At 55.4% G+C, this 15934-nt stretch overlaps 1 protein-coding gene across 4 annotated transcripts; it reads left to right on the top strand.

Moving 5' to 3' along the window:
* Positions 1 to 55: 55 nt before the first annotated feature.
* On the top strand, positions 56 to 13602 carry LDB1 (LIM domain binding 1). Of its 4 annotated transcripts, none has more exons than XM_019724987.2 (11): positions 56 to 575; positions 8601 to 8703; positions 8828 to 8872; positions 8985 to 9060; positions 9158 to 9260; positions 9434 to 9606; positions 10051 to 10173; positions 10416 to 10499; positions 10596 to 10719; positions 10923 to 11065; positions 11785 to 13602. In XM_019724987.2, the coding sequence occupies exons 1-11, from the start codon at positions 551 to 553 to the stop codon at positions 12013 to 12015; spliced, it is 1230 nt and encodes a 409-aa protein (XP_019580546.1). In that variant the 5' UTR covers positions 56 to 550; the 3' UTR covers positions 12016 to 13602. The 4 variants fall into 4 exon arrangements, with proteins under 4 accessions (XP_019580546.1, XP_019580545.1, XP_019580547.1 ...); XM_019724986.2 differs by having other exon boundaries at positions 64 to 575; positions 10923 to 11071; XM_019724988.2 differs by lacking the exon at positions 56 to 575 and adding an exon at positions 2478 to 5795 and having other exon boundaries at positions 10923 to 11071.
* The last annotated feature ends 2332 nt before the right edge of the window (positions 13603 to 15934 follow it).

Genomic DNA, 15934 nt, shown 5'->3' on the forward strand with positions numbered 1-15934 from the left:
TGTTCCCTGAACGCTCCCGGCCCCTCGCCGCCCGCCCGCCGCGCGGCGCACGCACGTCGTCGCTCGCCGCGCACCCGCCCGGGTCACTTTGACACGGCTCTCCCCTCCCACTAGCAGGCAATTAGCATATTAATAAAGCCCAGCCCAGCCCTGCTGGGGCTGGAGAGCGGGCGCCTATTAGAGCGGGAGTGAGGAGAACGAGAGGGAGAGGGGGGCGAGCGGCGGCGGCGTTGGCGGCGGGGAGGGCGGCGGGAGCGTACAGACACGCACACGCACACGCGCACACACGGACACACACTCGGGGGACGCACACCCGCGCGCACACACTCAGAGGCAGCTCGCCTTCCTGCCTGGCTTCCTTCCTGTCTGCTCTGCGCCTGACAGGCCCCTCACTGCAGCCAGGGCCCTCCCGCACCGGGCCGAGGCCGGGCCGGGCCGCCGGCGAGGGCAGCGGGGGCCGCGGGCGGCGGCGGTAGCTCATGCCCGGCCTGTCCCCGAGCGGGGCAGGCACCGTGACTCGGCTGGGCCCCCAGCGGCGGGCGATGTGAAGATGTCAGTGGGCTGTGCCTGTCCTGGTGAGTGGGGCGCGCGGCCGCCTGGCCCCTCCCTCCCTCATCCTCCCGCGGATCCTTCACCCCTTGTTTAGCGAGAACTTGTGTGGGGGGCATCGATGGCATGGCGGAGGTCGGGGGCTGTGAGGGTATGCGGGGCCTCAGTCCGGGGAAGTGTTCTTCCCAACTGTGTAAAATGCGCAGCAACCTGGAGACACGGGGAGGGGGTGCTGGGGATAGCGTGTGTATATGGTTTTTTTGGGGGGGAGATTACTTGGGGGGGGCTGAAATTCCCAGAATTCCACGGCGTTAGCCAATCAGAAGTGAGTCTGGACTTTTGACCCCCCCCTCAGGTCACCATAGAGTTGTGATTGGCTGGTTTGGGTTGTCCCCCCCTTCCCTGTTGCCTATTCCCTCTTACATATCCTGTGACACCCCCCTCCAGGCTGTTTTTGAGGACCGTGTTTGGGGGGAGGGATTAATTGGGGCCCATTTTGCCCCCCTCCAAATTTTCCTGCCTGTTGCCAAGGAAGGTTGGCCCTCCTGGGGGACAGGAGGTACTCCTGGGAGGGGGCGGGAACAGATAATTGGGCCCTGGGGTCTGGCATCTCCGTCCTAGTGGGAGGAGGAATGTGGCAGCCCCAGGCAAGCTAGGAACTAGAGTGATTTGTGAGAGTTGAGTTGAGGGGAGTAGTGCTTGACCCCAAAGTGAGAACTTGAAAGAGGACTTAGGCTCTGCTCCCTGCCCCCCTAAACCCCATATGGACTCTTGCCAGTGACAGCCTGGGTCTGAGTCTTTCCTGGAGAGGGGAAGAGAGGCTCACACTCACTGCCAGGAGGAAAGAGAGAAGTGATGTGGCTGGAGAAGTCTTCAGAGGACCTCAGAACACTGTCAGCATCCCCAGGACTCTGGGTTCTTCCATAGCTGCAGGACCCCAATCTCAGGCTGGAGTTAGCTTTCTTCTGAAAGTCAGGTGTTCCTGAATCTACCCTGGTTTGGATCCTTTACCCCTCTAGAGGCCCATACCACACAAGTGCCCTCCCTCCCCCCCAACCCTCAAGGGAAGCTGCCAGTGAGGAAGCTTCCTTGAAAATCATGTGACCCAAGCCAGGCTGGGCTGGGCACACAAAGTGCCTGCTGAGGCTGACGTTTAAGGGGTATGGGGCCCAGAGGGAGGGCTAGTAGAGCCTGAGGATCCTGGAATATCTGGGTGTGGGAACCGCTGGCTTCTGCTGCAGAGGGTGGGGGAGAGGAGAGGAAAGAGCTTACTAAGCTGGAATCCTGCCTGGCCCCATCATTTCTCCTACCAGCGTGGTGTACATATTTATATTTTCTTCTTTGTAGTTGTCCCATGCTAGGTACCCTGTTCACATCCATGCATGCCCATAGCCTTGAGCTTCCATTGCCACACATAAGCATAGCAGAAACTAAGGCGCTGGACGTACTAGAAGGCCAAGTATTTTGATTCTTAGTTCCTACAAATAGTGGGTAAGAGGTGGGTATGGGTTGTCAGGTTGGAGGTAGATGGGAGGTTGGTCCAGAACTTGGGGCAGAGTGCCTGGGACCAGTAAGAGAAGGGAGAAAGTTTCCCCCTCAGTCTGGGAGTAGCATGGGGACAGGATGAGGATCTATGCGCAGGAGTGTGTGTGTGAGGGGGGACAACTTTGGTCAGTGCCCCAAAAGGCATGTTCCTTTTGTGTGTCTGGTGGCCTGGTTGGGTGACAGGGGCCAGAAGATGGCCAGGAGTGGGGAATCTTTTTCCCAAATGTGAAGGAATCTTATGGATTGATGCCACAGAGGATGGATGGAGGTTAGACTTCAAGGAGAACTATATGAGGAAGGACTTGAGAGTGGCCTGGGGATGGGGAATGGTAGGAGTTGGAGTAAAAGAGGGGGCCAAGCTTGCATGGGTGGGTGGGAGCACATGGTTGAACACAAGGGCATTGTGGCAGCATGTATAGTCCAGGCCCAAAGACCCCGCTGCCCCCCCACCCCCCAACCTGAGCAGCCTTAGGTTGGGGGCCGAGGCACCCTGGCAGGCCGCCTGCCTGCTGCCTGCCTGCCTGTCTGAGTCTCCTTTGTGCTCTGCTGTCTCCCAGCTCCTCCTCCCCCAGCCCGGCAGAGACAGCACATGCCCCACACATGTGACTGAGGGAAGCCAGAGCACACACAGACTCACACACATGCACACACAGAAGGAAACACCACAAGATACACACATACACACACACACACCCAGCTCCCATAGTGCTCCTGGGGTGAGGGAATAGCTTCTGGGGCTTTGGTCAGCAGCAGGGAGAACCTCTGCTAAGGGGCATCACCCTGGGCAGGGCAGGTTGTTGAGGGGTCCAGGGCCTGTCTGGGGCAGCATGTGGCTCAGAAGGGTTAAGGCAGGGAGGAGTAGGGGGAGGGGAGAAGGCAGCAGTGGTGGCGGCTGGGAGCCAGGAGAGGAGGATGGCAGAGCGCCAGGCCAACGGGAGGCCGGGCACAGACAAAGGAAGGGGGGCAGGCACACTGGAGGCCTGGGTCAGGGAGCCCCAGGGGCCCAGGCAGGGGGCAGTGCTGGTACCTTATCCTGTGGGCTGGGGCAGGCTGCTGCCCTTCAGACTCCCCACCTCCAGGAGGGGTGCTCTCCCTCTACTCTCCCTCATCACCTTTGTCATTCTTTGCTGCTTCTTACCCCCTCCCCCCAGTGTTAGGGCCTTCTAATTCTGACCTCTTCTACCTCTGTGCAAGTGGGGGAATTAAGTCAGAACTGAGAGGAGCAGACTTGCTAGAGAAGGGGAACTACTAGGAGGGGACCTGTTTTGAGTGATGTGCCAGAGTCTTGGTATGTCTTGGTATTTAGGGTCCCTTCTCCCCGAAATTTGAGGAGACAGACTGGGTGAGGGTCCTGAGCTCTGAACTGAAGGTAGAAGCCAGAGCACGTGCCTATATCCCCTCTTCCCCATGTGGACAGTCATTTGGGGCCTGGAATGACCATTCCTTGGAGAGACGAGGGAGTAGGAATGGCTGCAGTGTCCTAGGACTGGGCTTGGGTGAGTGGGGTTAGAAATCCAGGATTCCAGCCTCAGGCCCTCCTGTGTCACTGTAATCTGTTGAAGTTGGGGTAATATTTGGCCCTGTGTGCTGTAAGGATCTCTTGAGGTACTGCCTATGAATGCGCTTTGGAAAGTTTAAAGGCAGGAAGCAAATGATAGGAATTGTCCTGTCAGTGGTGAAGGAATGTGGACATCCCAGAGTTGGGCTGTAAATTTGGGAGTTATTAGGAATGTCTCAAGTCCTAGTGTAGGCTGTATGTTGCAGGGTATCTGAATGTCATAGATTTTTATATATTTGTGAAAACTGGGGTGTACCATGGCCAGGCCATGATGGAAAATAGTGTGCAGGTTTCTGGAAGGGTGTTTGATGGGGTTAGTCCCTGGGTAATAAGTGGTCGGGATATGTATGTAATAGTCTGTCACAGATTCAGGAGGTAAAATGCAGTTTTGGTGTGTATATTGGGGTCAAGGGGCGTTCATGTCACAGTTTCCAGTGTGAATGGAAGTCAGGGTCTGACGTTGGCTGTGTATGTGAGTGAGCCTGGGGTTGGGTTTTCTTAGGGTTGAGATATATCATAGGTTGAAGTGTGTATCAGGTACTGATTTACGTGAAAGTAAGATGTGCTATTTATGTGTGGAAGATAGACATAGGGCCAGGTGCAACATTATTACTCCATAGTCAACTGGTGTGTATGTCATGAGAAATCCTGTCATGGGACAGTGTGTGGGGGGTGGGGGAGGCAGGGAATAGGGAGCAGAGATCAACCTGTAGTGAAATAGGAGGTCATACACTACCCCTTCCAATGTGTGTGTTTCCTTTTTCTTGTCTGTCTAGGTAGTAGGGCCTGGACGATTACCCAAGTTTTAGAAACACCCCCTGTCTTGGGATTTAGCAGCAGACTAGGCCCCTTCTGGGGACCCTTGGTTAGGCAAGTTTGCCTTCCTTAACTCTGACAGTGCCTCTTTCCCCTGCACCCACGTGTCTCCAGTGGTTGGTGGGGGAGGGGCTTCCTGCTAAGGCAGATCTAAGTCAAGGCTTGGAACTTAGCTGGGTTGGGGTCAGGGAGCCTGGACTGTCCCCCTCCCTCTGATCAGTGTTTACAGGCTGAAGTCAGAGTGTGTCTCTGTCAAAAATAACCCACTGGAGCCTCCCCCCCCCAGCTGCTCTGGCATTTCACAAGGGTCTGAAGCCTAGGTGGCAGCCCTGACCAGCCTTCAACCGGAGAGATCGAAGGAGAGAGGAAGAGAGATTTGGGGGACTTTAAAGATACAGGGAGTCTCCAGAGAGGAGAGCATCCTCTTCCATCCCTTCCTGTGGCTCTGGCTCCCCTGCTCAGCCTTGAGCACCAGGGCCTGAGGCTGGGGGGTGGGGTGGCACTTCAATTCCTTGCCCCCACAGGCCTCCTCTCCATCCAGATCTCTCCAGGCCCAGCCTGTTCTGTCTCCATCTCTCCATCTCCTATCTCTCCCAGTCTCTGTCTCTCTTTTGTTTTTCTCAGCAGTCCTCCCAGCCTGCCTCCCTCTCCCTCCCTCTTTCCCTCTTCCTCATCCCTCGCAGGGAGGGGGCGGGGCCGGTGGGGGCAGCTCCACCCTCCGCCGGCCCTGGGGCCTCATTCTGAGAGAGGCTCCGAGAGCGAGCGGGGAGGGAGGGAGAGAAAGGGAGAAAAGGCAGGGAGCCGGCGGGCGCTGCGTGTGTCTGTGCGTGCGCGAGTGAGAGTGTGAGTGAGTGTGAGTGCTGGGCCCTGCCTCGCCTGGTGCCCCGGCAGAGGGGCCTGGTGGCCTGGGGAGGGCGGGCGGGCTGCTTGGAGGCAGAGGCAGCGAGAGGCGGCGGCAGGGAGAGCCGAGGAGGAGGAGGAGAGAGGAAAGAGCGGAGCAGCCATTGTTGAGGGAAACCTTGCAAACAAAGAAGGCTCCGGACTCCCCGCTGCCCCCCGCCCCCCAGGCCGGCCCCCTGGCCCCCGGCCCCCAGCCCAGTGGCCATTGTAACTTTCCCCCGGGGCTGTGGCCGCCTCGGGGCGGGCCGAGGCTGTGCGTGCGAGTCTTTGTGCGGCCCCGCGGAGTGGAGCTCCCAGCCAGGCCTGCCTGTCCCACTCGGGACATGAGCGGCTGAAGTTGGCTCCCCCTCAGTCCTCACCCCTGCCAGGGCCCCGCTGGGCTTGCAGCCGCTCCCCACATCTCTCCTGGCCCCCTCAGTTCTCCCAGGTAAGTCTGGGTACCCTGCAAGCCTGAAGGGAGTGGGTGGAAGGCCCTGGGTCTGGCCCAGGCCTGGTATGCTGGCTGGGGGAAAGGTGCCTCAGCTCAGAGAGGCCAGGGCTCCCAGGCCCGCTGACCTCTGGTCAGCCCCCAAAGGGAGGGGGCCTGCTCTCAGGTCAGGCTGGTTACCATGGAAATGCCCAGCTGGAGGTGCCCCCTCAGCCCCAGGATGCAGCTTCCATCCTGAGAAAACTTTACCAGTTCTGGGCTCTTCCTCTCTTCTCTTTCCTAAGGGCTCCCAGATTGCTAGAGGTGGAATTGGGGGCTATGTCTGATTCCAGGGCTGGATGACACATCCCCTTCACCCCACCCCCACCTTTCTCCCTCTACCCCTGCTGCTGGGGACAGGCAGCAACAGGGACAGATGGTCTGGGTGATGTCCCCTCCCCTTCTCTTCTCACTCCCAAGCCCTTGTGCTGGGGCTACTGGGAGTTGCTAGGGCTCTGAAGAGATGCTGAGTTGGTGTCCATTCACTGGAAGTGTACGTAGAGGCCCCAGAGCTTTGGGCTTTAACTTCTCAGAACTGTTACCCAGCCCCAGGCAATGCCTGTCAGTTCGTTAATGGGAGAAATTGAAGCTCGGAAACTTTTTTCAGAATTAAGAAGAACCCAGGTATCCTACCTCTCTTCTTTTTAGGGTCTTGAGCTGACAAGTTTCTTCAAGAGGGCCTGAAACGGAGGGCCAGGGGCAGTGATGCTTTTGGGGAAGGAGAGCCTAGTTAGGGGACGAGGACTGGGTCCAGTCATCTACGCTTGAGTTCATTGCCCAGGCCTGGGCTCTGGTGGGCTGTGTGAGCCTTGGCTTCCTATGCGGCCTTGGTCTCCCTATCTGTGGAGTGGGGAGACTTGGGGAGGGTGGGACTGTCTCTTTCCTGAGAACCTGTGCTCCTCAGTCCAGACGGGCATGTGAAGGCCGTGTGTGCTGTGTCTTGAGCATGTGGATGTGGCCTGCAGGAGCCCGTGGACGGGGCAGGGGCCGGGGCCTGTTGCCGGCACCCTGATTCTGCCTGGGGCTGCTGGGTTCCAGCCCTTGTGAGGCATGTTGGGGCGAGCTGAGGGTAGAAGCCTGCTCGGCAGGATGAGGCGCACGCGTGTGCAGGCACAAACAGGCTCTGACTCTTGGCACCTTCAGGGACAGTGTAGTGTAGTCCCTCTGAGACCCTCCTTTTGCCATATTGTGAGGAGGGGGCCCTGGGGAAAGAATTAAATGATACACATTGGCACAGTGTCTTCCTTTGTCTCTTCCCCCCAAGGAACAAAATAGATTTTGTGTCTAAATTGGGGAGGGGGCTCAGATACAGCCAATACAGCTATCCTTCCAAATGCAATCAAGTTTTGGGGATGTCAGGAAGCAGCTATGATTGGGGTCAGGACCCTTGGAATGCTACCTCAGTTTCCCCTCATCTTATAGGGAGGGGGGAAGCAGCATTGCAGAAGTACCTGGCTCACACCCAACTATGAATATAACACTTCTTCCAGTCAGGAAATAGTACACCAGGAACTTCGTGCTGCTGGGTGAGGTAGAGAGGGGACACATGTGCACATGTACAGATACACACAGGCAGAGGCCCCTGTCTGGTTACTACTTGCCTCCTAGACTGAGCCCCCTGGAACCTGTGCTCCTTTCCAGGTCTCCTCATTGCCGTTTGTAAGTAGAGTGGGATCCAATAGAGGTCCCTCTACCTCCCTCTCCCACTGCAAGTCTCAGAAGACAAAATGGGTTGAGGCTTTGGGTTTCTGGTTTAGAGACAGCACTAAACTAGAGGTGGGTGTGGGGGAGGGGGCTGGGCTGATAAGGGAGTGGCCGTTGGTGGGGGAGGCAGAAGGGCCAACTGGTTATCTGGTGGGTGGCACCCAGCAAACACCCACCCCCCTTTATCTTTCTATCCCTTGCTCTCCTGAGACCCTGGAGGGTGGAGGAGGGGCAAGGAATTGGCAAAATCCCCCTTCTTCCTCCCCCAACTTGGTCTCCAGAGGGCAATAGAAGGGTAGAAATACTATAGGATATGGGAATCAGAAGATCTGGGCTCAGGTCCTAACTCTGTGATCTTGGCAAGACCCCTTGAGCTTTCAGTTGCCTTATCTGTAAAATGGGAATGTTATAGTTGACCCTGCTACCTCACACGTGGTTGTGATGATTGAACAAAATAATATAGAAAAGAGTGTTTATCAAAGTTAGATTCCAACATTTGGGTATTTATTTATTCTATGGTATTGACATTTCTTTCCAGTTTCAATTCTATTATCTAGGGCTCAGCCACATGAAGAAATGGGGTCTTGGGTATTGGGGCTGAGTACTTCTAGTTTCTTAATAAAAGAAACTAGATTTACCATGTTTCCCCGAAAATAAGATCTATCCCGAAAATAAGCCCCAGTTAAGATCGTCAGCCAGACGGACGCATTTAGTACATTATGACGATGTTCCAGAAGAAGATGACATGACTGTATTTGAATAAATGTAGATTGTTGTACATGAAAAAATAAGACATCCTCTGAAAATATGCCCTTAATGCGTCTTTTGGAGCAAAAATTAATATAAGACCTGGTCTGATTTTCTGGGAAATACAGTATAAGACCTGGTCTTATTTTTGGAGAAACATGGTAGAAGCAGAGGTAGGTGCTCCCTGGGGTAAGCTCCCTCCCCTAGTCCACTCTGGGGGCTCCAGAAGACCAGTCCCTGTCCACACAGTCCAGCAAATTTCCAGGAGAGCCCTCAAGAGGGACTCTGGGCACCCCTTCTTCCTTTCCCTTCTAGGTTGTTCCTCAAAGTCATTCAAGCTGTACTCGCCGAAGGAGCCCCCGAACGGCAACGCCTTCCCCCCCTTTCATCCCGGCACCATGCTAGATCGGGATGTGGGGTGAGTCTCTTGTTCACTTCCGATCCCTTCTCCAGAAGGGATCCTACCTGAAAAGGGGAGGGCATGACACTCCCCAATAATTCCTGTCTTTACCCCCATTCTCATAGCCTCTTCCCTTACACAGCCCAACTCCCATGTACCCGCCTACATACCTGGAGCCCGGGATCGGGTAAGTGGAGTCCAGTGGGGAGGGAGGTGCTTTCTGTTACATGGGTGAAGGCAGAGGGGGTGTGGGTGGGGAGGCTCTGCTCCTGCTGACCTCTCTTCTTCGCTTACCCCAGGAGGCACACACCATATGGCAACCAAACTGACTACAGAATATTCGAGCTTAATAAACGGCTTCAAAACTGGACAGAGGTATGGCCAGGGGAAAGGACCTGAGACGGGGAGAGCCATCTGGGCACCCCTGTGGGGTATCTTCTGACATACAGACACCCCTCCCTGTGCTCCTTAGGAGTGTGACAATCTCTGGTGGGATGCTTTCACAACTGAGTTCTTTGAGGATGATGCCATGTTAACCATCACTTTCTGCCTGGAGGATGGACCAAAGAGATACAGTGAGTGGCCTCGGGGGGGTCCTGCCAGTTCTGCTGTGCAGGTGTATGCCTCCTGTGTCATTCTAAGGTCTGGGAGTGGGCTCTTTGTCCCAGGGTATCTGTTTCGGCAGAGGTGGCATCTGCCTGACCTCTTGAGGTTCGTCGGTTCTGAAAAGTTTGTCCCATCTCTACAGCCATTGGCCGGACCTTGATCCCACGCTACTTCCGCAGCATCTTTGAGGGGGGTGCTACGGAGCTGTACTATGTGCTTAAGCACCCCAAGGAGGCATTCCACAGCAACTTTGTGTCGCTCGACTGTGACCAGGGCAGCATGGTGACCCAGCATGGCAAACCCATGTTCACCCAGGTCAGCAACCCAGCTGGACGTGGAGCGCTGAGGCACCTGAATTTGATTCCCTTCCTCATTCCCAAAATGTTCTCAGCTGTTCCCCAGGGAGGCATAATGGGCAGTGGGCAGATGAGAAGGGAGGGCGGGCATGCTGCAGCATTCAGCAGGCATTTGCTGAGCTTGTGCATGACAGTATTCTGCCTGCCCTCATCGAGATTATAGCAGATGGTGTATCACTAGCTCCATGGTGAGAGGACAGGATCAGTTAAGCATTTCTTCTGTGCATGTGTACGGGCCCGGGGTGTGACGGGTATGTAAGGGGATGGTCTGTGCCACTTATGCACCCAGATTTAGGTGCAGGTGGCAGAATTGTATGCAGTGGGAGAGTTGTGCGCAAATGGGAGAACAGGTATACTTCCAGGTAGGGGGGTGAGGGCAAAACTGTGACAAGTCTGTCTCCAGGTGTGTGTGGAGGGCCGGTTGTACCTGGAGTTCATGTTTGATGACATGATGCGGATAAAGACGTGGCACTTCAGCATCCGGCAGCACCGTGAACTCATTCCCCGCAGCATCCTTGCCATGCATGTGAGTGTGGGCAGGACCTAAGATGCACGGGGGAGGGCAAGGGGGAGGGCAGGCAGCGGGAACAGCGGAACAAGGTCTGCCACCTGAGGGTGACCTGAGAGGGTTAGAGTTTCCCCACCTAAAAAATGGATTTGGTAATAGCCCCTCTTCTCTCTTACTAGAAGTGTCACAAGGCTCAGATGATAGGACAGGTGAGCAGATGCAACCCAGGTGCTAGTATTCTTATCTTTGTCCCCCTGTAGGCCCAGGACCCCCAGATGTTGGATCAGCTCTCCAAAAACATCACCCGGTGTGGGCTGTCCAATTCCACTCTCAACTACCTCCGAGTAAGTCTGATCACCCAGTCTCTGCCCCATCCCATTTGCCCTTCGCTCCATGTCCCTCCCCTGACAATCCCCCCACCCGCTCTGGTCTCCCTACAGCTCTGTGTGATACTTGAGCCCATGCAGGAGCTCATGTCCCGCCACAAGACCTACAGCCTCAGCCCTCGCGACTGCCTCAAAACTTGCCTTTTCCAGAAGTGGCAGCGCATGGTAGCGCCCCCTGGTGAGTGCCTTGCGCCTGTACCTGCTCTTACCAGGATCTGATGCCACCCTTGAAGGCTGTATCACTATCTCCTCATGAAGCCCCATCCTGGCTCCTGGGTCTGCAAGATTGGGATCAGGGTAGGCTCAGGCTCCTTAGGAGCCAGAATGGGGAGCCAGAGGCCCAGGGCTCTGCCCCACCTGAGTCTGCTTTCCCTGGCACAGCGGAGCCCGCCCGGCAGCAGCCCAGCAAACGGCGGAAACGGAAGATGTCAGGGGGCAGCACCATGAGCTCGGGGGGAGGCAACACCAACAACAGCAACAGCAAGAAGAAAAGCCCAGCCAGCACCTTCGCCCTCTCCAGCCAGGTACCTGTAAGCATCTCGGCTTTCTTCTCTCTTCTGGGCTGCCCCACTGCTGACCCATGACCCTTGACCCTGTCCCAGTGTAAGCTCACTAGCAGGCATAGAAGCAGAGACGGTTTTTCTCAGTGTGCTCTGCCAGCGTGGGCTGACTTCTGTCACTGATGAGAGTCCTTGTTAGTTACAGGCATGGTTGTGATCATACAGACTCACACATGGCAACATAGGTATGAAGGGACAGAGTCAGCCATGAGAACACACGGACGTTCAGGACAGACAGCTTGGGGGCACACAGACCATCAGAGACGCACACACTCACACGGATAGAGGGACATGCAGCCTTGAATGTGTGTGAATTTAGAATACATGCACATGCGCACACTTCCCCCATTGGTGTTTTTGATCTGCTTCCTCTCTTACATGTTGACAGAAGTTTAGGAGCCCCCTACAATTTGGGGGAGATGGACAAGGGAGGTAGGGGAGTAGATCGACTTCTCCCAGAATCTAGTGGATGTGGGTTAAAGGCTCTGATGCTCTGCAGTCCTTCAGAGGGAAGGATTCCAGGGGCAAGGATGTCAGAGGAGTTGATATTTAAAATTAGGGTATGAGAAGGGGGTGGGGGTGTTGAGTTTCTGGGGTGGGTACTGGGGCTCTGGGGGTATTTGCCGCCCTGGGCTGGGCGAGCCCCTGCCCCGATTATGTTTGGGGACCTCCGCCACTCTCAGGATGTGATGGTGGTGGGGGAGCCCACCCTGATGGGCGGGGAGTTCGGGGACGAGGACGAGAGACTCATCACCCGTCTGGAGAACACCCAGTTTGATGCGGCCAACGGCATTGACGACGAGGACAGCTTTAACAACTCCCCTGCCCTGGGCGCCAACAGCCCCTGGAACAGCAAGCCTCCATCCAGCCAAGAAAGCAAATCGGAGAACCCCACGTCACAGGCCTCCCAGTAAAGGCCTCACCTGGGCCGCCCAGTGCTCTGCCTGCCTGCCCCGCCCCTTGCAGCCCCAGGGAACAGAAGACAGAATGAAGAGACTGAGCATCTAAAATGGGCAGCCTCCATCCACCCACTTCAGGGAGGAACTGGACTCGCTGGGGGCAGGTGCCAAGATTTGCCCCCCGGTGGCCCTGGGCTGGGCCTGGCCTCTGCAGAGCCTTTTGGGAGAAGGGGGTACTCATCTGGATGCCTATGTGGACCCTGGACCTCTGAGAAATGTCCTGACCACACCCCAGGGCATTTGCCTCCATCCTCACCCCAGGTTCTGGGTTCCCCATCCTCCTGACTCCACCCCCTTCAAGACTGGGGTCGTCTATATCCACAGCCCTTGGGGACTAAAAGTGTTGGGGCTTGGTTGAGTGCCCCTCCCCCAGGCCCTGCCCCTAGGTGGCTGGTAGAGGGGTAAATCTCTGGGTTCCTCCCTTCTGCCACCTATCCCAGCTCCAAGTTTTTTTAAAAATAATAATATTAAAAATGTAAGTTTAAAAAAAAAATCACTCATGTCCCCCCTGTCCCCCTTATTAAAAGTCCAGCTACCTCCCTACACCTGGCAGATGGGGGGCTTAGGGCCCAGGTGGAGGTGAGCGTGTGGGTAGGGTGGGGAGGGGGGTTGTGCATTATCATTTTATACAGATTGAGAGCTTCAGACCAAGGAGACACTTTGCCATCTCTCTTCCCTTTTCCTCTGGGGTGATGAGTTGGAGAAGGCATGCCATGGGGTAAGGGGCCATTGATGGCCTCACTTTTGTGACAGCCCCCAGCTGTTGTCTCTGTCTCCCCATCTTCCAGGACCCTGGCCTGCCCTCCTAGTGCTTGTGACTCCCTCAATCCTAGCCCCCAACCCCCTCCCCCCATGGTGTGTATATTCTTTACAAGTCCTCCACTAGAGCAGCTGTCTTGGATGGGGGAAGGGGGAGGCTCCCTCCCTTAGGGGGTGTGGAGGGAAGGGAGTAGCCTTGTTTGTCACTGTGTTTTTTGTTTTGTCTCAGTTGGGCAGGCATGGGGTGGGGGAGGGGTTCATCCACTCTCTCCAGTACTCCCCAAACCCCTCAAATTGCATATGTAGTCATCCCCTGCCTTCCACAGAGGGGAATGTCCCAGCTCTAAGCTCACCAGAGAGCAATAGGCCTCTGTCCCTCAGCTGAAGTAGAGAGGATTCATCTCCCAATATCCTTTCTAGTCCCCTTCCTCAGAAGGAAAGGGGAGGCAGCCAGGATCCTCAGCTGTGGAGGCCCCAGGTGGGCCAGGGTGAGGCCAAGAGCAGGGTCTCATAAGTCTGGGCCCAGCTCTGGCTTCTCTGCCTTTTCCCAGGCAGTTCCAGAAGCGTTAGCACCACCTCTCTTCTGGATTCTGGGGTCCCCACACCTATTCACTCCAGCTGCCACTGTTGGAAGAAGGGTATTGTGTCAGGAGCTGAGGGAAAGGGTGGGGAAGATGGATGTCCCACTCCAACTGTAATGCCTTTTTTTTTTTTTTTTTTTTTTTTTTTGGCCATTTGAGTCATGTATGGTACCAATCAATAAAGAGACTTTTCGGTTTGACAGTGTCTTGGTTGGTCAATGATACCCAATAATGACTCAGCCCACGGCAGTCTTTTCCCCCTTCTTCCTGCAGTCCTAAGACCAGTCAGGGGGGAGGAGATATGAATTAGACTTGTGGATTCCACTTCACTCCCATCGCACAGTTCCCCTTATTGTGTTGCACCTCGTGTCCCAAGCTGGCCCTGTCTCCCTCAAAAGTTGACTTCCTGGTTGGGCCCCACACCACCCCCAGACTTGTTCCTCACTACTAACTGTCATGGGGTTGCTAGACAGGGGGGGCCTCCTGAGGCCGGGTTCCTGGGATAGACAGGCCTGGAGTAGGCTGTTGGGGGAAGGGTGGGGGAAGAGGTCCCTGCCTAGGAGGGGGCTTGGATTGAAGGAGCTTTGGGTGGTTTGAATGCCTGGGAGGCTTGGTCAGTGAAATTATACCCTTAACTCAGCAATGCCGACCAGCCCAGCTGAGATCGCTGAACTAGGCTCCCTTGGTGTTAGGTTCCAGGGTGGGGTAGTCAGAGCGTAGAGGGATTGCTGACTTTGGGTGGGGGTGCAGAGGGAGGGAGGAGGATGCCTGAGCACTTGCTAGGAGCAGTCTGAAGCTCCATAGGAAGATGGAAGGAAAAATAGGGCACTTTTCAGAGTACTTTCTAGGTAGTTATTCCCCTCAGTCCCCTCCTCGTCCACCATTAAAAGAGATTGGCAAGATGGAGACTCTGCTGTGGATTGGAGATGGGGTCTTAGCACCTACCCAGTCTCCCTCATTTTCATCCCAGGAGGGAATCTAAGGTCTCAGAGTATTCTCCCACTAAGGTCTCTCTGATCTGAAGTAAGGCCTCATGGAGCTGCGCCTCTACGCTCATCTCCCAGCTGGCGGAAGACATCACAACAGGACTATATGGCCCACCTTGCCCTGCTGCGAGCCCAGCTCCTCATTTCCCCAGCACCTCATGACCTCAAGACCTGTATTTGCACACATCCAAACACACCACTCCTCTGCAGGCCTGACCTGAAGGATATGGACCAGCCAGCTGCTCCCACCGACTCTCCCTGGGGACGCTAGGTAACGCCTACCTGCAGGGTGTCTGTGTCTGGCCTTTCCGCCTGAGTGTGTGCCAGCCTATGTGTGTATGGGACTCCCGAGCTGGGAGAGGGCTTGAATGTGTGTATGTAAGGGAGCATATACATGTGTGAATATGTATATGGGCTAGTATATGCATTTGTTTACGGTATATGTGTCTTGGTGGATTCCTTCATTCAGCTAACCCCGTGTTTCCCCGAAAATAAGACCTAGTCAGACAATCAGCTCTAATGCGTCTTTAGGGGCAAAAATTAATATAACACCCAGTCTTATTTTACTGTAAGACCAAATGTAATATAATATAATACTGGGTCTTATATTAATTTTTGCTCCAAAAGACGCATTAGAGCTGATTGTCTGGCTAGGTCTTATTTTCGGGGAAACACGGTCATTGAGCTCTCTCCAGGTGCCAGGCCCTACGCTAGGTGCTAGGTATACGTGCTGAACAAGGAGGCAGAGAAAGCATGACAGCTAGGTGTGAGTGAGAGGCTACATGTACAGAAATGAGAAAGTGTTGTTGAATGCATGGCTTGGAAGTATGATTGTGTTGCGTTTTAGGGCTGCAGCAGTTGCATGACTGGGTTGGGTATTTGCAGGTTCATATCTGTGTGTGTGTGTGTGTGTGTGTGTATGTGTGTGTGGTTTCGAGGAGGTGGGGTTCAAGGGAAGAGGTAAATTGTCAGGCTTGGACTCTGCCCTGCTTGGGGGAGGGAGTGTGCCAGAGAGACAAGGGGACCCACTTTTTGAACTCAGGAAACCAAGTGGCCAGCAACTTCCTCTGGAGCCCCAGATCTGGCTCCTCCTTGTTTGCCCCAGCAGCCCCTCTGGGGAAGGCCCTGGTCTGGAGAAATTGCTGGGCTGGGGGAGGGGAGAGGTCCTTCAAGACCCTCATGCCCTCTGTTTCCAGGTGCAGGTGAGGAGGGCCCAGCCCCAGGTCCCAGCACAAGACTGAAAAATTTGTTTCAGCCCAAATGTGCCCCAGCGAGGCCCCATTGTGGAGGTATAGGCCCTGAACCCCCACATCCCCAGTTTAGCCTGGGCCCAGCTCCTCCCCTGTGTTTCCCATCCCACCCCACTCTAGTCTGACCTCTAACCCCTTTCCCCAAAGATAAGACTCCAGCCCAGCCCACCCAGCCCAATTCAATCTGACCTCAAGCCCCATCCCCTGAAGTGAAAAATTTTAAACTGCCCTCCCAGGGCCGCCTCCCACCTCCCTCTTTTTCCCCCCACAAAGTAAGGCCTTATCTTGGGGACTGGCA

This window comes from Rhinolophus sinicus, linkage group LG07 (assembly GCF_036562045.2).
Source record: "Rhinolophus sinicus isolate RSC01 linkage group LG07, ASM3656204v1, whole genome shotgun sequence".
Taxonomy (NCBI): Eukaryota; Metazoa; Chordata; class Mammalia; order Chiroptera; family Rhinolophidae; genus Rhinolophus; species Rhinolophus sinicus.

Bases quoted from the DNA above. Each gene is read 5' to 3' on its own strand.
- LDB1 (XM_019724986.2), top strand. From the start codon at position 551: ATGTCAGTGGGCTGTGCCTGTCCTG. The intron at 576-8,600 runs GTGAGTGGGGCG...TTTCCCTTCTAG, and splicing joins AGTGGGCTGTGCCTGTCCTG to GTTGTTCCTCAAAGTCATTC. The intron at 10,500-10,595 runs GTAAGTCTGATC...GTCTCCCTACAG, and splicing joins CCACTCTCAACTACCTCCGA to CTCTGTGTGATACTTGAGCC.